This window comes from Martes martes, assembly GCF_963455335.1.
Source record: "Martes martes genome assembly, chromosome: 6".
Lineage (NCBI taxonomy): Eukaryota > Metazoa > Chordata > Mammalia > Carnivora > Mustelidae > Martes > Martes martes.
The window spans coordinates 40,082,597-40,102,919 of NC_137893.1; the positions used below are offsets into that span (position 1 = coordinate 40,082,597).

General features: G+C 35.1%; 1 protein-coding gene across 2 annotated transcripts in view; it reads left to right on the forward strand.

The window, feature by feature from the left end:
- The window catches only part of MAP3K7 (mitogen-activated protein kinase kinase kinase 7), a 73,115-nt gene extending 55,826 nt beyond the window's left edge, over positions 1–17,289 (forward strand). Inside the window, exons 13-16 of one of the 2 annotated variants that reach the window (XM_080805523.1) lie at positions 6,213–6,318; positions 11,694–11,755; positions 12,871–12,986; positions 15,114–17,289. In XM_080805523.1, coding sequence (XP_080661649.1) covers positions 6,213–6,318; positions 11,694–11,755; positions 12,871–12,986; positions 15,114–15,294 — 465 coding nt within the window. In that variant the 3' untranslated portion in view covers positions 15,295–17,289. The remainder of the gene's footprint in view (positions 1–6,212; positions 6,319–11,693; positions 11,756–12,870; positions 12,987–15,113) is intronic. The other variant, XM_080805522.1, reaches the window with a different exon arrangement.
- Positions 17,290–20,323: the final 3,034 nt, after the last annotated feature.

A 20,323-nucleotide genomic window follows, 5' to 3' on the forward strand; every position in this document is an offset into this window, starting at 1 on the left:
CTTATTTATTACCTCATATTTTTCAGATGTTCAAGAAATATAATTGTGGTTTATTTTTAAATATTTCTTTAGTTTTTTTATATGAACGTTTTAACATATTGTTACTCATTGAAAAACCAGTTTATTGAAGTACGAAGACTTATTTAGTTAATTTATGGATGTAAATTTAGCTCATGATGGCTTTTCCTGTAGTTTTCAGGAAAAACTAGTTTTGAAACTTAAAATATTAGCCTTCAGGCACCTAGGTGGCTCAGTCAGTTAAACATCTGACTCTTGATTTCAGCTCAGGTCATGATCTCAGGGTTGTGAGATCAAGCCCTGTATCAGGCTCCAAGTTAGGCATAGAGCCTGCTTAAGATTCTCTCTCCCGCTCCCTCTCTCCCTTCCTCCCTCCCTCTCTTAAAAAAAAAAAAAAAAGCAGCAGAAGAAGAAGGTTTAAAGGACTCAGGAGTAATGTCATAGTATCTGTACTTTTTTTTTTACCAAGGGTAGCAGCATCCAAAAGTAAGAGTTAATGAATTTCATCACTGATTCTTTTTGGTATATATTCTTTCTTGTATACAAAAGGTAAATAAGCCTAAGCACCAATGTTATATCTGAGTACTAAGAGCTTATGTTATTTTATTCAATGAGTATTTATTTTGTAGTTATTATATATTCAGTAATTTCCTAAATCCTGGAGAGTACAGTATACAAATACACATGATCCCTACCCTTAGTATATTATAATATTTTTGAGGAATAACAAACATTGAGAGTAATATAAACTATTTCAGTCTCAAGTTGAGGTTTATGTAGTAGCAGACTATAAATACAGCCAAATTCAAAGAAGAAAAGTGTCTTTGTAACAAGGTTTAGTCACTGTGTTTTATAAAAAGAACTGTGATTTTAATCTTGAGAGAGAATTGTTAGGTGCTGCAAGTTCATTCATATATTCCCATCTTAGATTTACAACCTAATAATCAGCCACTTAGTGAACATTTTTATTGTGTCAAAAAATACTTCAAATGAAATAAAGTATCTGATTTTTTTTACAAACTGATGAGGCAGGTAATACTGTCCTCATTTTACTTATTGAGGCTTAGAGATTAAACAATTTACGTAAAGCCACACTGCTAATAAATAGCAGACAGAGATTCAGACTCTGGGTTGTATTGTTTCCAGTGCCTGACTTCTTAACTATTACTACTATTCAACCACACTTGATAAATGAGCTTAAAGCGCCAAAAGACAACTTATTCAAGTTCACACAGCCAAAGATGGCAGAACTGAGATTTAAACCCAGGTCTCCACAAAGTATTAGACTAAATCATGTGAACTTGCTGATACTCAATTATTTTGATGTATAAAATGTCAGATCCTTGTAGTTCAGTTGTCATATTTGCTCTTTGCATTAGACCATATAATCCTTAAATGAATATAGGGTCAAGATTAAAAGCAGGAAGAGAAAGAGGGGCATAAGGAATTGTCAGAGGAGAGATAATCCGGGTAGGTAAGGTAAAACCTGCCGATGGAGGGACAGGAGTGCCAGGGTGGGAATTTCAGAATTGATCCATTCACAACCAGTAGATGAACATTTGAAGATGCTGCTAGAATAAAGTAGTCTTCAAACACAGGATCTGGCTTTGTGCTCAGAGAACCAAGGATATAGCAAGAATGAACATAATGTGTTAAGGGGAATCTCAGCAGGGCCCTAAAGGATGAAGAAGAATTAGCAATGAGGAGAGAAAAACAATGAGCATTGTTATACACAGAGCACCTTTGTAAGTATGACATGAATAAACTAAGGTTTTGGAAAGACCAGTCTAATAAGGAGTTGAAAATTGTTTGTGGTATAGGAAAGCTTTTTTGGAATTTTTGAAGCAATTTCTTAGGTACCCAAGATGAAAGTAATATTCCATCAGTCTTTTCTTCAGAATTATTTTGTGATTTATTTCCAAAATTGTTATACAAGTGCCTTTTACAGTTTTAGTATCCTCAATCCGTTGTGAGTTTTCAAGGCTTAAGATAATAGAACTGTAGCAGTGGATGAAATACTAAAAGTTACCACATCTTTAACCCAGCCCCACCCCCTCTGTAGATAAAACAAGACTCTTGAAGTAAACTAAATTAGACATAGTACCATAATTAGAACTCACATCTGCTAATTTCTACACATGGGGACTTTCTACAACTACTGTATTGCCCCTCATTTTACTTGATGCCGTCTTTGAGTGTTTCTGTTGAAGATTTTTTTGAATTTATGTACTTTTTATGTTTTACTTTGTATAACTCCATATTCTTTTTTGAGTGTCAGTAACACTTTTAAGAAAAAAGGGTGCTTTTTTAAAAAAGAGTCTTATAGGGATGCCTGGGTGGCTCAGTTAAGCCGCTGCCTTCAGCTCAGGTCATGATCCCAGGGTTTTGGGATCGAGTCCCGCATCGGGCTCCCTTGCTAGGCAGGGAGCCTGCTTCTCTTTCCACCTCTGCCTGCCACTCTGCCTGCTTGTGTGTGTGTGCGCGCGCGCACGCTCTCTCTCTGACAAATAAATAAATAAATAAAATCTTTTTTTAAGAGTCTTATAAAATCCATTTTAACTCATATGTCCTTTGAGAATTTTTAACATATGAAATATTAATACATAGATAAGAGTATATGTAATATGCAGGTTATAAAGCCTGATAATAAAATGAACACTTATGAATCCACCACCCAGCTTAAGAAATGGAACATGATCAATTCCCATGACTCTGCCTGTGTGTGCTCCTTGCCTCTGACCTTTCTGTCATCCACCAGCTTACAATGCCATTTTCGGTGCTACCACATTTCTAGACTTTTTATAAATACTAGTTCTCTAGTTAAACTATCTTCTCTTAAATGGAATTCAAGTTTGTTAAATGTAGTTTCATAAATGGCTGTTAAACTTTGTCAAATGCTTTTTTTATGCATCTATTGAGATTTTTCTCCTTTAATCTGTTAATATGATGAATTGGATTAATAGAATTCCTAGCACAAAGTGACCTTTGCATTTATAGGATAACCTCAACTTTTCAAATGATTTTTATTGTTTTTATACTGCCAAATTCCATTTGCTAATATAATTTTTAGGACTTTGACTTTTGCCCCTATATTCATCAGTGAAGTTGCCTAGCAGTTTTTCTTTTTCTGTCCTTATTTCTTAATCAGATTTACTGCCTTACAGAATGAGTCAGGAAGTATTTCTTTTTTCTAGAATAATTTCTTCAGGATGTAAGTGCTTGATAGAACTCAACTGTAAAATCCTCTGAGGTTGGTGTTTTCTCTAATGTATAGAAACTTCAGTGATTTATATATTTTTTTAGAATTTCTCTATTTCACTTTTTCAATTTTTTATTTTTTAATTTACTAACCACCAATTTATAGTATTCTCTCATTCTTATTTTGCTATTTTTGAGGGGAGGCTGATGATTTTGTTCTTTTTCCAATTTTACAAGTTAAATCTCTAGCTTATAAACTGTCACTGCTTCTAATTTTTTTCATCTAAATATTGGAATTAAGTATTTTTCTCCAAGTGCCTCTGTAGTTGCATCCCATAGGTTTTACTGTGTTCCATGGTAAAAATCAGTTCAAATACTTTCTCATTTCCGCGTTGCTTTCTTTGAACAGTTAGTTATTTAGAAGTGTTTTTAAATGTCCAAATATATGAGATTTTTAAGGTTAACTTTGGGTCAGTACAAAACTAAATTTTTTTTAACTTTTTTGAAATTTGCCTTATAGCTAGTACATGATCAGTTTTCATAAATGTTCCATGGTGCTTAAAAAGAATGCATATTCTCCAGTTTTTAGGTATAGGGTTCATTGATATGTTTAGATCAAGCTTTCTTCTTAATGCAGTTCAGGTTTTACTGGTGTTGTATCTTATTTTTTGGTCTGGTTTTATAAATCATTTACCGAAGAGTATTAAAATACTGCACTATAGTGGTGATTATGTCCCTCTCTCCTTGCAGTTTTATTGCTATATCTGTTTGGAAGCTATGTATAGATATAGCATATCTTATAATAGGTAGAGCATGTAAATTTTGAATTGTTGTTACATAATGAATTGACTCACTAATCATGTTATCTCTTTCTCTAGTAATTTTTTTAAATCCTAAAATGTATTCTCTCTCATATTAGTAGAGCTACATAACTTTATTTTGGGTAGATTTGCCTGTCTTTTTTCATCCTTTAACTTCCTGGTTTCTCTACCCTGTGAATTAGAGCTGTCTCTTATAAAGAGCTTTTAATCCAACCTGACAGTCTGATTTTTTAAATATCTTAACTCAAGAAACTAATCCGTTTATATTATGCTTACTGATTGATTTGTTCCTTTTTATCTTATGCTTTCTCTTATTTCCCTTTTTGCTCCTTTTTTTGCCTTCCTTTGAATTGAACAAATATATTTCTCATCCCATTTTGTCTTTCTAATTTGGGGATCTCATATATTACTACTTTTAGTAACTACCTGTGAAATTTTAACACTCATAATCAACCTAAAGTTAATATCTTTACCTCATCTTCAACAATATAAGGATTTTTAAATCAGTCCTTCCCTTGCTTATGCTATTTTTATTCGTTTTGGTACTGTCTTATTATCTGTTTGCTTGGTAATTTTGAAAATTAGTCATGTTCCCATTGTTTAATATTTTCTGTGCATAGAATCATCCTTATGTTTACCAGTATTCCTGATTGCAACTTGGTCCTTCAATCAGGGAAAACTTTTTCTTAACCCTAAACTACGTGCTTTAGAAATTGTTATGTTAAGAGCTTATGGATGAAAAAAAAATTTTTTATTTAAAAATTTTAAAAATTTTTTAAAAAGAGCTTATGGATGGTAGAGTCTATTTTTGTCTAAATGTTATTTTGACCTCATTCTTTATGTTTTTGTTGGCCAAACAATTCTAATATAGTAGTTATTTTCTTTTAGCAGCTTAAAGATACTCCACTTTCTTCTGGCTTCCTTTTTGCTATTAAGAATCTAACTGGATGGGGGCACCTGGGTGGCTCAGTGGGTTAAAGCCTCTGCCTTCGGCTCAGGTCATGATCCCAGGGTCCTGGGATCGAGCCCCGCATCGGGCTCTCTGCTCAGCGGGGAGCCTGCTTCCTCCTCCCCACTCTCTGCCTGCCTCTCTGCCTGCTTGTGATCTCTGTCTGTCAAATAAATAAATAAAAAAAAAATCTTTAAAAAAAAAAAGAATCTAACTGGATGGTTTTGGGAATAATCTGTCTTTAGCTACTTTCTTCTATCTTCTATTTTCTTTGTTCTCTAGAATTGACTATAATATGACCCATGTTTAATTCATTATTGTAGTTCTGTTATTTTTTTCTGCTTGGGAGTGATTGTGGTTGGGATTTGTTATATCGTCCAGCAGTTATATAAATATTTTATGAATTCACAGTGGGTACATTTCTCCCCTCCACCCAGAGCCACTCCCAACACAGACAAATTTATTTGCTCTCTGCTTTTTTAGGGTAGATCTTTATTCCTAGTTCACTCTTTCCCCAAGACTGAAGTCTTTCTTGGGTTTTAACTTTAAGCACAGCAGTTCTCCAGTCTTATTCCCATCCTACAAAGGCCTAAGACTTAATGCCTATTCCTCTGAGTGCAGAACATAGTCAAAACAAAAGTTTTAGGTCATTGGTGTTCATTTGAAATTCCCAGGGCTAACAGTTTAAGCACTTACTGGACTCCTGATCCTGCTTTATTTCTGGTCTCAGAGCATTTATCTTACTTTCTTGAAAGCTCATCAATTTTTAAGAGGTATTATGCATGAGTGCATATAAATTTTATGTTTGTGTGTATACATATGTACAGACGTGTGTGTGTGTGTGTGTGTGTGTGTGTGTGTATAAAATCTTAGAGGATTTATTTATTTTTTTCAAGAGTATTTCAGGACCTCTAGTGATAGAAATGGAAGGCTGTCCTTTGCTTTATAATAAAAATTTTCTCTTATCTTTTTTTTTTCCACATAAAAGTCACATTTGGGGGGCGCCTGGGTGGCTCAGTGGGTTAAAGCCTCTGCCTTCGGCTCAGGTCATGATCCCGGGGTCCTGGGATCGAGCCCCACATTGGGCTCTCTGCTCAGCAGGGAGCCTGCTTCCTCCTCTCTCTGCTTGCCTCTCTGCCTACCTGTGATCTCTGTGTGTCAAATAAATAAATAAAATCTTAAAAAAAAAAATCACATTTTGTTCCTCCTATCATTTCTTCCTATAGGTAAGCAGTAGGTCATCCAGTCCTAGCGTCAGAATGATCACTACCTCAGGACCAACCTCAGAAAAGCCAACTCGAAGTCATCCATGGACTCCTGATGATTCCACAGGTGACCAGTGTATTTCCTCACTATAATTAAGAAGTTGAATTCATCATATTTGTTTCCATTTTTTTGTGTCGTGACACTGATCTTTATAAAGGCAGGCATTTCAGAGTAGATTTTCATATTAATAAAATCAAATATTTAACAATAAACTTAAAGATGAGTTTTTGAGTGAGATGAGATGAGATAGATTGTCTTGCCTTCTGCATTTTCCCCCCAGATACTAACCATCTATATTAAAGATGGTTTTCCAAAAAAATAAATAAATAAATAAGTAAAGATGGTTTTGTTCCTCTACGGAGGAAGATACTGTATTCTTGATTCTTAAGTCTCTGGTTTTCCTATTTTTGATCCATCCTACAGATGATAGTAGAAAGTCCATTATCATTTAAATAACTAAAATCAGCAGGATAATAAAAATAATCATCTTAGTCTCAGTCTTTTGTTTTAAAGGCACGAGATACCATGTACTTCAGTGAGAAAAAAAATTTCTGACCATTAATGTTACATAAATTTCTGTTAATTAGACCTTAAAAAGCCTGTTAAATTAAAACTCCCTAGTGGCACCTGGGTGGCTCAGTGGGTTAAGCCTCTGCCTTTGGCTTAGGTCAGGATCTCAGGGTCCTGGGATTGAGCCCTACATCGGGCTCTCTGCTCCGCAGGGAGCCTGCTTCCCCGTCTCTCTCTGCCTGCTTACCTGTGATCTCTCTCTCTCTCTCTGTCAAATAAATAAATAAAATATTTTTAAAATAGTTATAATAATACTAGAACTCCCTAACATGAATGACTAACTGGTCAAAATACTAGTATTAAAATCTAATGATGGAATAGTTTTATTATGGGCAAGGAGGAAGTTATGTGCCACAGTGGAATTAACTTTCCTTAGCATTAAGAGAATTCCCTGATAAATACTCAGCAGTATGGTTCTATAAAAATTTATTATTTATATGTTACTATGTCAGAGAGGGAAAGATGGTCTCTTAAGCCTTGGAAAATTAAACCATTTGTGATTTTATTTACGATCAACTGTGTTATTAATAGTGTCAATTAAATTGAAATTAAAAAGTCAGCTTTCTCCCTTTACAAACTAAAACACTCCTTGTAAGTATTTATAGATATTTGGCATGGCTTAGTCAAGTTCATAATTAATTAAAAAAAATTAACTGAGTAGCTTTCTCTCTTTCATGTAAGATACAACTAAGTTTAGCCAGGGGTGTACTGTCTAGTTTTAGTAAGTTTAAATTTAGTGGTGGCAAAAAACTCCTCTGAGTTTCACCCCTAGCAAGCCCAACCCCGGATTGTCCAGAACATTCACTACTCAGCACACATGCAGAATTTGTCACAATGTGCTTTCTCTCAGAGGTAGGTAGGGAAATGCTCTTGACAGATTTGATCATTAACATTCAGGTGAGGTTAGCTGTTTTCTGGTTCTTCAACCCTCTGTTGAGGGAGTACTTGCCCTGACATTACAGCATTTGCTGAGACCTAGTGCTCTACTCAGGGCCTCCTGACTTCAGCCTAGACTAATCTAGCCATGCCAGTCAATGGGATTATGAATTTGTGGAAGTAAAATAAAAATTCTCTTATGTCCCTCTCACTTCTGGTTTTTTTTTTTTTGCTACTTCATGTGTTCTCCAGCCTTTCAAACCCAATCTCATTTTTTTTTCCTTGCTGGGACCTAAAATACCAATAGCTAGAAATCATACCTAGGTCCAAAATTCAACTGAATTTTGTCTTTCCTTTGAAATACAGCAAGTATGTGGTTATAATTTTAGATAATTTTGAATATAATTTTAGAAGTTGAAACTGGTTTAAGCTTATATTTAATGATGTTCAGCTTTGCATTGTTTCTAAGAAAAGTACTGATAATCAAGCTAATACAATAAATTACAGGGAGGAGATATTGGTAAAGCCTTTTTCTTTGAAGTCTCCCTGATTCAGGAAAAATTTAGAAGTGCATACATAAGTTTAAGTAACCTAATTAATTAGGTAGTTTTATTTTAAAAGAGGAGGAATTTCTATCCATTTTCAGAGAAAAATAAGAAGCATATCAATTTAATAATCATAGCACATAATGAGTGCTCTTGGATTGATATTTATAATATACAGAGGACGAAGAAAGACATACATACCCAAGAGCAGTTAGAAAGATAGCTAGACACAGTAGAGGGAGCCACAGAGAGGGAAAAACCCACCGAAGAGTTTTTCTTATTTGCAAAGATTAGAAGTATAAAACATGGCCCACTGCTTACAATCTTATTAGAGTCATGATACTGACACATTAAAAATAAAAACCTCAAGCGTCCGGCTCCGCGCCCCGCGCCCGGGCGTCCGGCTCTGCGCGGACTCCGCCTGCGCCTCGGCCGCGCTCCCCGCGAGCATGGGCGTCCGCCCGCGTCGAGCCGGGGTCGCGGGGCTCCGGCCGCTGCTGCTGCTCCTGTTGGGGCTGCCGCCAGTGGCCGTGGCCTCCGAGGCCGAGCACCATCTGTTTGAGCGGCTGTTCGAGGATTACAACGAGATCATCCGGCCGGTGGCCAATGTGTCCGACCCAGTCATCATCCAGTTTGAGGTGTCCATGTCGCAGCTGGTGAAGGTGGACGAAGTCAACCAGATCATGGAGACCAACCTGTGGCTCAAGCAAATCTGGAACGACTACAAGCTGAAGTGGAACCCCTCCGACTACGACGGCGCAGAGTTCATGCGCGTCCCTGCGCAGAAGATCTGGAAGCCGGACATCGTGCTCTACAACAAGACTGAAGAAGCTGTATTTTGGCTGAGTTCCATTTTGTGATCTCTGGTGAAGCAAGTCCAGCCACTCCGAAGATGGGCCATTTTTTTGCTTTGTTGTCGTTGTTTGTTCTGTTTTCCCAAGGAAATACATCCATACATGTTTCTTTCAGGCAAAAAAAAAAAAAAATAAAAAAAAAAAAAATAAAAACCTCATCATGCTTTATGTAATTTAAAAAACTACTAAATTTGCAGTGCAAAGCTCAGTGTTTTAAAAGGTAATAGAGCAATCCTTGAATTTTTTTTTTCTATTCCCTGAATACTCTGAAACGCTGATACACTTAATTTTAAAATATGTATCAGAGGGGCGCCTGTGTGGCTCTTTCAGTTAAGCATCTGCCTTCAGCTCAGGTCATGATTCCAGGATCCTGGGATGGAGCCCAGCACTGACCACCTTCTCCCTTTCCTGCCCCCCATCCCGCTGCTTGTGCGCACTCTCGTGCTTTCTCTCTCTCTCTCAAATAAGTAAAATCTTTAAAAAAATAAAAATTTTTTAAAAAGTAAATATCAGATGACAGGGTGCTTATTTGATAAGATATATCAAGTATGAAAGATTTAAGAAAGTAATAAGAATAGAAATGTTGAACGAGTTCAAGATACTTAATTCTTCCTCTAAAGCCCAGGGGGAAATAATTTTTAATCAGTTGTACTTTTGCAGAAAGTAGTGTTCCATGGGCGCATAGTTTGAAACTGTTGTTGTGGGTAGGGAAAGAGTTAGAGAGATAGTAAGTTAAATGTAGTTTTTGTTTAGCCATTCCAGAAGAATACTTACATTAGTATATGATTTTAGGGTAGGTAAGACTGTACGAGGCACTACACTCCACTCTTTATTGCACTCCAGTATTTAATAAACATTACTTTTTTTAAACATTACTTTTTCAATCTGAAATACAAACTTAAGTATGTAAAACTGCCCCTCCTTCCTAATTCTCCATTTAGTGTCAATAATAACAACAGTAATAGTAACCATCACCACCATGTGTTGACAGCTTACTATATGTTAGCATTGCATGGTATTTCTTACATGCATTTTCTTATATCGTTTGATTTAGCTTAGCTTTTGGAGTTACTTGCAAGCACATTCACAATGGCTTTGAAAAAGAAAACTAGGGGCACCTGGGTGGCTCAGCAGGTTAAGCCTCTGCCTTCCGCTCAGGTCATGATCCCAGGGTCCTGGGATCAAGCCCCGCATCCGGCTCTCTGCTCCGCGGACAGCCTGCTTCCTCCTCTCTCCCTGCCTGTCTCTCTGCCTACTTGTGATCTCTCTCTCTGTCAAATAAATAAATAAAATCTTTAAAAAAAAAAAAAGAAAAAGAAAACTCGAATATCAGTCAGTAATAAATTATTGAAGTTACCGAACCATCAGACTGTCCTAGATTTTTATTGCATTGCATGCCGTGCCTTGCTGTCAGCCCGAACTTATATTTATCTGCACCACTCTTTCAAGGAGTCACTTGTTAGGAAAAGGGCTGAACAGTTCACTTTTTTTTTTAAGATTATTTATATATTTATTTGACAGACCACAAACAGGTAGAATGGGAGGGAGAGTGAGAAGCAAGGCTCTCCGCCGAGCAGAGAGCCCGACATGGGGCTCAATTCCAGGACCTTGGGGTCATGACCTGAGCTTAATGCAGACGCTTAACCAACTGAGCCACCCAGATGCCCTTGAACAATTCACTTATTTAACTCATTTACTCTTTCCTAACAGTGGGAAAGCAGCTACTTCTGAAATAAAAAAGTCCATATTACTTCACAGTTGCCCTGCCTGCTACTGGAGGCATAAACGTTAATCCCATGTGACTCATGCAAGTTGTTATGACAGTTTACCCCTTTTGAAATACAAATAAAAGTTGTCTGTTCAAATGCTTTGATAAAATCCACAGGTTGTTTGATTTAACCCATTTAACTGTTCCGCCCTTGACATCGAGCTACAGTTTCCCTGCTATTCATTACACCTGTGTTCAATGTACTCCCCTCAAAAACATCTTCCATTTTCTGCAGCGATTCTCATTAGGAGAGGTGGGAAGGGGTTCACATTAGAATATATATAAATTTAAGATATTCCACTGGAAGAGAATGTGTCTCCCCCCCCACTTTTTTCCATTAAAGAATGCTAATATTTAGGGAATTGACACGCATTATAGTAAACAGCATGGTCAAGGAAAGAGATACGAGGTTAGACTAGGTAGAGTCAATGAAGACTGAATTTAAAGTATAAAGGTCCCATACCACTGTTTTTGTTTTTATTTTCTTTCAGGATTTTATTTAAATTCAAGTTGTTTAACATATAATGTAGTATTAGTCTCAAGGGTAGATGTTTTTGTTTTTAATTGAAAAAGGGCTTATGACCTGTAACGTTACACAATTTATAACCAACTTAAATTATGCTAGAGTATGGTTGCATTCTGATTATCTGGTGATTGGATGTTCCGTTTTTACCTTTAGAATTCAGAAGTAGACTCTCTTCATTATAAATAACAATAACTTTAATGTATTATTTACTTTAGGAAAAAATGCTAATATTCATGCATGCTCTCTTGTGTTTTGCTTATAATTATTCATCATAGAAAATAAAACACATACTTGAATTCCAGATACCAATGGATCAGATAACTCTATCCCAATGGCTTATCTTACACTGGATCACCAACTACAGGTAAAAGAGTACTTTCTCAGTGAATGTTTACTTTTTCCTTAGAAAAAGTTTAGACATAGTCTGTCTAGAAAGTAGACAGTTTTGTTTATATCTGGCATCATATGTTCATTTATTTATGCTTTTAGATGGCCTCCTTAAACTTTCTAAAATCAAGTTAAAATGATTTGTCCAGTTAAGTTAATCAGATCTAAAATTGGTAGTCATAGGTTCTTAACAGTTGTCTTTAAATATTTCCATATATTTGTTTAAGAATACCAAGAATGTGGGGGGGGGGGTCACCTGGATTTCTCAGTTGGTTAAGCACCCAACTCCTTTTTTTTTCTCTTTTTTTTTTAAGATTTTATTTATTTATTTGACAAGAGAGACACAGTGAGAAAGGGAACACAAGCAGGGGGAGTGGGAGAGGGAGAAGCAGGCTTCCCACCGAGCAGAGAGCCTGGTGTGGGGCTTGATCCCAGGACCCTGGGATCATTACCTGAGCTGAAGGCAGGTGCTTAATGACTAAGCCACCCAGGCGCTGCAAGCATCCAACTCTTGATTTTGGCTCAGGTCCTGTTCTCAGGGTTATGAAGCAGAGCCGCATGTCTGGCTCTCCACTGGGTGTGGAGCCTGCTTGAGATTCTCTCACTTTCTCAAAAAAAAAAAAAGAATGCTAAGAATATCAAAAATAGCATTTTTGCTCTTTAATTTTAGTGCTGTAGTATAAAAATTTACATAAGCTCATTTCTGCTTAATAGATTTCATGGTACACTGTCATATTCATAGTGACTGAGAATTTAAGTAATACACTTAACTGTCTCCTCATGAGTATGAGAGCTAGAAGCTTCTTTTGGTATAATACAGTTTGACAACCTGAAATGTAAAACCAGAGGCCAGTGATACTCTGGTCATGATTCTCTGTAACAACAAAAGTGTTAAAACAGCGAGTGTGAATTTATATTCTGAGTTAACTCTGTCAAAAGGACACTGAAATTTTCTAGACCATGGTTTAACACTTATTTTTAAAAGACAACTGTTTTAGTGCTATAAAAACATATCATAGTTACTATCTTAACTCTCAGCTTGATATTGAAATTTGATTGAATTATGTTTTAAGAGTCCTGATTTATTTTTAGCCTCTAGCACCGTGCCCAAACTCCAAAGAATCTATGGCAGTGTTTGAACAGCATTGTAAAATGGCACAAGAATATATGAAAGTTCAAACAGAAATCGCATTGTTATTACAGAGAAAGTAAGTTATCTTTTATGAATAAAACACATTAGTATTTCGAGTTTAAAATACGTTAAGGTGAAATATTGTTGGAAAACATGAAAACTTTGTAATTTTTAGAACTAATCGTTAAGCATAGAGTTGACCCTTGAACAGCTTGAGGGTTGGGGTGCTAAACCCCTGCTCATCCAAAAATCCACATGTAAATTTTGACTTCTCAAAAATGCTATTGGCCTACTGTTGACTAGAATCCTTACCAATAACATAAACAGTCAATTAAGACAAATTTTATATGTTATATGTATTATGTACTTTATTCCTGGAATAAAGTAAGCTAGAGAAAAAGTTTTATTAAGGAAATCATAGGGAAAAGAAAATAGATTTACAGTACTGTATAAAAATCCATGTGTAAGTGGATCCATGTAGTTCAGACCCATGTTGTTCCAGGGTCAACTATATTTCTGACTTGAAGGTTTTTACATGTGTTCATCTTTAAGTTTAAAGCAACTTTTGGCTATTTTTTTAATGCAAAATTCATCCCTTTTGACTACGTATACTATATTAAAATTAAGGAAAATAAACTGGTGTTATATAAACATGTTTTATGTCTTAAGAATTTTAAAGCTAAAAGCTGTTTAGATTTATAGTTATAAAGATTTATTATTTCATTAGACATAGATAAAATAATTTGATTTACTAATACTCAGCTGTGTGTGGTGAGTGCTATGAAATGTGTAAGCCCAATGATTCACAGACCTGTACCCCTGGGGAAAATAATATGTTATATGTTAACAAAAAAAAATATAATAAATAAATAAATATTTTGTAGATATATTCTTTCTACGTATATGTTTAAGAGAGTAGAATTACTTTATTTTATACGTGTGAGTGTTTTCCTGGGGAGTTTTATACTTACATGTGTTTTTCTAAGAGTTATAAAGAGGCTGCCTTCCTCCTCCCTTTTTTAAGAAAACCAGTTTTCATGGTCCTTTATTTGAAATTCTAAAAAACAAAACAAAAACTTCAGTTTTCTTAAGCATGATCCTCATGAAATTTTATACCTCTGAAGCTTAATTATTGTGGTAACTGAAATGAAGTGCTATAGGACAAAATCAAGGCAACTATATGTATACATGGTAATAGGATTCCCTCTGTTAATTTTAAACTAAATAAATGAAAATTTCTTGCTTCCTGAAGTAATTTGTGGAAAGTTTTGTTTGTACTTCCCAAAAAAAAAAAACAAAAAACAAAAAACAAGCTCCTACTGTTAAAATGATTTCAGCTCAATACCTTAAAGGATATACAGTAAATAAATATTAGAGTCTGCTAATTGTAGAATTGTTGACACTTCATGTTAAAAAAAAAAACCTCTTTCTTTCACATATTTAATCTATACTTTGTTCATTTGAAAGAGGAATTAGTTGTGTTCTAGAAAAAATAAATGATGGATTAAGGGAGTGTGAAAATTGTGACAGTTTTAATCAATTTTAAATACTTTAAATGAGAAATATTATAAGAAAATCATCTAAAGGCTTTTCATTAATTATTCAGTTATATCCAGGAACTTCACTTTAGGAGTTAATATTAAACATCTCCCAAAGTTTTATCAGGCTATAAAAGTGTCTAATGGTCTTTCCTGAAAATGTTCGTAAAAGTGAGTTAACTCATTTGAAAGTGGTACTTTGTATTGTCTCACTTTTAAAATAGGAAATAGATTCTAAGTTGGTAGCATCTATTTTAATTAGCTTGCACATGTTATATGAGCCCCCACTTAGTACTGTAGTTAAATAAGACTGTAACTTCAAAGCATGAATAAAAGTTCATGAGAGTAAAAGTGGAATGTGAATGATAAAACGTGTTATTTTCCTGTGGTCAGGAAACTAGTATTTAAAAGTTGTGCTATACCATTTTATCTGCATTCACTACTTGTCTAAGTACAGTTACTTACAAAAGGATTATGGTGTTTCTATGGGTACACAGACTAGTGGGTAATAGTTTTTATTCTTGGTCACAAGTGTATTTAATAAGTATACCTAAGATGCATAATGATCAACCCAGAATAAAAGTCCTAAAAAGTTGAGCTCATCAGTTATTAGTATGAATATTTCTATCACATACAATATTTTATTGTGTGGTATTTGTTTTCAGGCAAGAACTGGTTGCAGAACTGGACCAGGATGAAAAGGACCAGCAAAATACATCTCGTCTGGTACAGGAACATAAAAAGCTTTTAGATGAAAACAAAAGCCTTTCTACTTACTACCAGCAATGCAAAAAACAACTAGAGGTCATCAGAAGTCAGCAGCAAAAACGACAAGGCACTTCATGATTCTCTGGGACCTTTAAATTTTAAAATATGCAAAGAAAGACTTTTTTTTTTTTTAGGAAAAGAAAAGCCCTTATAATGACAATTCATGAGTATTAGCTTTGGGGCGTGTTCTGAATGCCAACTGCCTGTATTTGCTGCATTTTGTTTCATCATTTATTTTCTTTTTCTTATGGTGGACATGCAGTTCAACTGTCTCCTTGCATAACATGGGGGCATCTGTGACTTGAATAAGCAGCAGTTCTCAACTTCAAAACAGATGCAGTGAACCATGGCTGTATATGCATGCTCATTGTGTGAAGCTAGCCTAACAAAAACAGGGGGTATCAAACTAGCTGCTATGTGCAAACATCGTCTTTTTTTCGAGGTGGAACCTCAAGAATGATTTTGTTCTTGTATCTCATCTCAAAAAACAATTTTTTTTTCCAAAAGATGGTATATGCCAAGTTAAAGACAGGGTATTATAAATCTAGAATAATCGGTGGTACATTATAGAAATGCAGAACATTTAGGGATAGTTGCAAGTGAGGGCTCTGATGCCAGCATCCTTCAATCAGTACTGAACTTAGTTCCATCCATAAAATATTTAAAGGTAAGTGGTGGTTGCTGTATTTAACGAAAACATATTTCATTGGACTAAAATCTGACTAAGATACATTGAACAAAATGGAACCTTTTTTTTAAGATATAAAGATTTTAATTTTGTGATTGAGTGTATGTGTGTTGAAACTGTAAAGATTTTATCACTCTAATAGTAATATCTCTTAAATGAAATTAAAAGGTAAATGAACACGATCCAGCTTAAATGATCATTCCTTCCTATAATGATTATTGAATTGTTTTAGTTTATATTTGAAAAACTAAAGAGAAATAATTGAAAATGGAAATAATTGCTCCAGCTAAAAGGCTTGGGCTTAGATTTCTTTTATGATACCAAAAGAGTAAAAAACCTGGCAAATCAGGAGAAGTTAGTAAGGAAATTAAAGAAATAAATATAAATTCATGAAGTATACTATTTATCAGCATTGGAGTAATTAATTTTCCTTGCAAGCCCATCCTAGAATGCCTGCTGCCTTTCAACACTTTTAAGGGAATTTCAACACTTATAAAGAGAAAATTTATATTGTTAACAATAACTTTGCTACCAACTTTGAAAATAAAGGTAATAAATTCATTGAAATAATAGACTATATAAGCTCTATTTTTTCAGTTGGTATTAAAATAAATCACATTTTGATACCAGTACAAGGTGTCTTTTAAACAAGGATGTCATCAACCTCATTTTTATAGCATTAATGTTTTATGAAGAGAAAATTTAAAATGAAAGCATAATTGCTGTGATTATTAGAATTACATCATGATTGTATTGTAGTTTTGCTCTGTTTCAGATAAGCAAGTTGATCTAAGAAGTTATCAAAACTATTCTTAAAAATGCTAAAGCAGGTAACTTTTTCTTCTGTCATTTTTTTCTCCTCCTTCTGAGTTTTATAATGTATTCCTGTGTATACAAGCAATAAAGGTAAAAGACAGTTTGTACTAAACTGTGTCATTTTTAGCTTCCTCAAAATCTGTTATCAGAAAGTTTCCAGTAAATAAATGTCTACCATTACTTAATTTAAATAAAAGAAAGGGCTGTCATTCCCAAACAATTTGATTACCTAACTAAAAGTATATTGTCTCAACACATCAATAGTAAAATAAAATTGACATAGAAAAGAACTATAGAATAAGGAAAAGTATAACCCATTCATAGCATTGCTGCTTGTGATATGTATGTGTCACTCCACCAAAAGGGACCTAGTCAGTGTTCAGAGACTTTTCTGATTATCTCAGAGCGTGAGATATTCAAGTGTGGATGCTAATGCTTGACCTTTCCATTAGGATTTAGCATTATAGATTTCAGATTTTATTTCTAGTCATTAATGTGTTTTTGCTATATATTACATACCTAAAGGGAAATTTTATTATTATTACATGTAATCACTTTATAAAAATTTCAAATAGGAAAATGGAAGAAAACAGTAGTGTTAAGTCATGGTGCCAAATGCAAAAAAAAAGGCTATTGAACCCTTGCTTGTTTGTTTACAGTAAGTTCCTTCATTCTCACACTGTAATTCTCCTAGACATTGAGTGTACTTCAGCCTACTTGGTTTGTTTGTTTTTTTTTAAAGATTTTATTTATTTGACAGAGATCACAAGCAGGCAGAGAGGCAAGCAGAGAGAGAGAGGAGGAAGCAGGCTCCCCGCAGAGCAGAGCAGAGAGCCTGATGCAGGGCTCGATCCCAGAACGCTGGGATCATGACCTGAGCCAAAGGCAGAGGCTTTAACCCACTGAGCCACCCAGGCGCCCCTGGCCTACTTGGTTTTAAAGTAGTTGTGTTGCAAAGCTCATACCTTTTAAGTCCTGATTAACCTTGATGGGAGAAAAGAAAAGGGCAGCAGGGATAATTAAAATCTACAGCCGGTTTTATCCAGCATCCTCACCATCAAACCTTCAAACCGATTTTAACAAGGAGCCAATGTTTTACTTATAAAAAAATTTTACTTTTTATTCTAACCCTCATTTTTGGGTAGAAATAGTGAACAGACAAGCAAGTGGCTTAAAGGCCCTCATGTAAAAAATTCACAAACAATCCCTAATTACATTTCATTTTTTTCCTCAAGGGAAAGAAAACAAAGTCTAGAGAGAGACACTCCTCAGCATTAAAAATAACTGAGTCAAATGAAAATCATTTAACATTAATTTACTTTAGAGCAGCACCGCATATTGAAGAGATTTGCTTAAAAGTTGTTTACAATTGTTTGACTTTTTGCTGAACCATTTTAGAGTACTTAATGTGGTTTTTTTCTCCCAAGTTTCTTCCGTGTTCCTAGTTTCAGCTCCTTCTTGTAGCCAGAGATCACAGGCCTTGCCTGTGATGCTCTTTTCTTTCTGTAAGTGTGTGGCTTTCAGCAGTGAACTTCTCTCTTCAAATGGTAGGAAGTTCTACTTCTATCATTCAGAACATTTTATGTGAAACAGTGTAATGCAGAAATCCTTGTGTATACTGTATACTTGAAGGAAGCTTTTTAGATTTATTTTTGTTTGTAATAAAATTCAGATTGTTATTCTAAACTTGTTTATAAAAATGGTTAATGATTTATATCAGCAAATGAGCTGTGAGGTCTTCTGCTATAGGAGTGTTTTACCTTACATGAAATTAAATAAAAACTGAAAAGTGAGTACTCTTAAAATGCTCAACACAATTGTAACGTAATCATGATTTTTGAGAGGGTAAGTCACTGGCCGGTTAACATATCCATCTATAACAATTCACATTTTTTTGTTAAATGGTACTCTTCACAATTTCATTAAATCATGATTTATATAAAGTACAATATGGCATATACGTTACTGAGTGATTCTTCTCATTAGAAAACTGATTTCCTCTAGGTTATCCACCTTACATTAAGTATTCCATTCCTTTATCAACTTCCTAGTCTCTCAGCCATCACATAATGCACACATAAACTTTTACAAACTCGACCTTCATTTTAGTAAATCAGCTCATTCATCATTCACTCATTACTTTAACAAATATTTATTGAGCACCTGTTATAAGTGAAGTTCCTGTGGCTAATGCCCAGTTACATGTTCTCTTTAGTCACATGGTAGTTAGATCATATTCTCATTTCCCAGATGGAAAATAAGGCTGCTAAAGGTTAAGACTTGTGCCTGAGTCTCCTTTTCCCCCATCATCTGTTTTAGGCAGAATCTCATGCAAGGGGACGCTGTGGCCACCATCATCCCATGATGCGAAGAAGAGCATGAGAAATGCAAATGATGGGGGGAAGATAGGAGGTCACTTGAAGGCACAGAGGCTTTGTGACCACTCTATAGATCACAACAAAGCCAACACTGAGACCCACACGTGTCTTTTAAAACCAAGTCTGCTCCAAACCATTCTGCCATACTGTAATTTAAAACGTGCTGAATGCTTCAGCTTTCACATTCATTTATTCAATGAGTGGGGTGCCTTCACTCTTCCACTCCCCTCAGCTGAATGACATGCTAAAAATGGAAATAGAAATGATATTGTGAGGCTTGGTCTAGAAAGACTTGTTCTCCACTCTCAGGAAAGGCTTCAGGCTTTTTCATTTTTGGTTTGTTTTTGTATTTCTGTTTTTACTTTTTTGTTCTTTTTTTTAATTGGGATATAATTTTTATATAAGAAACTGCATCCATATAATGATGTGTAATGCAGTTTACTGAGTTTTGACATGCTCATACACTCAGGAAACCATCCAACAAACAAAATACATAATGAACATTTCCATCCCCCTTCCCCACGGCCTTCCATCCCCCTTTACAGTCCTTCCTTCCCTTTACTTCAGGCCTCAGGCACAGTGCTTTCTAACACTAAAAATTTGTTTGCATTTTCTATGGTTGTAAACAATAAAATCACTCAATATGTACTCTTTACTTTTTAAGCTTTTTTTCCCCTCTTGAATAGTTGTTTTAATGCCTTTCACAGGAAATTTTAATTAAACCATTCTTAGTGATACTTGAGAACTTTTCACTATCAGTCTTCAAGAGAAAACACAGGTTTGAAGAGACTTTCGATGCGTCCATTGTAGCCAGCTTGATTGTGTTGTGTTCTGAAACATTTCAGATCACTTTATTTTTACATTTTCAGAACCCTAATACTTTGCTTACAAAATCCCTTGGGTTGTTTGTTTAAGTCAGCCTGTTTCTCTCTGCATTTAGGTGTTAGAAATGCAACACAGATGTGGACAGTAGCAGCCGATTAGTAGGTTCATGATAGTTTTCAGCAAATACAGTAGATCAGTGTAACTTCTTAAAAGTTACTTCTTCCATACTGCTGTTTTGCTACTCAGAAACCTGGGAAACTCTATTTTAAATAACAAAACAGTCTTCTGTATATAGTATTTGATATGGGTATCTTCTACGGATGCTGTTGGTGGTCCTGTCTGCTATAGAAATAAAAAAGATTCCACTGGTAGCTCATGTATTGGTTACTGCCAGGGCCTG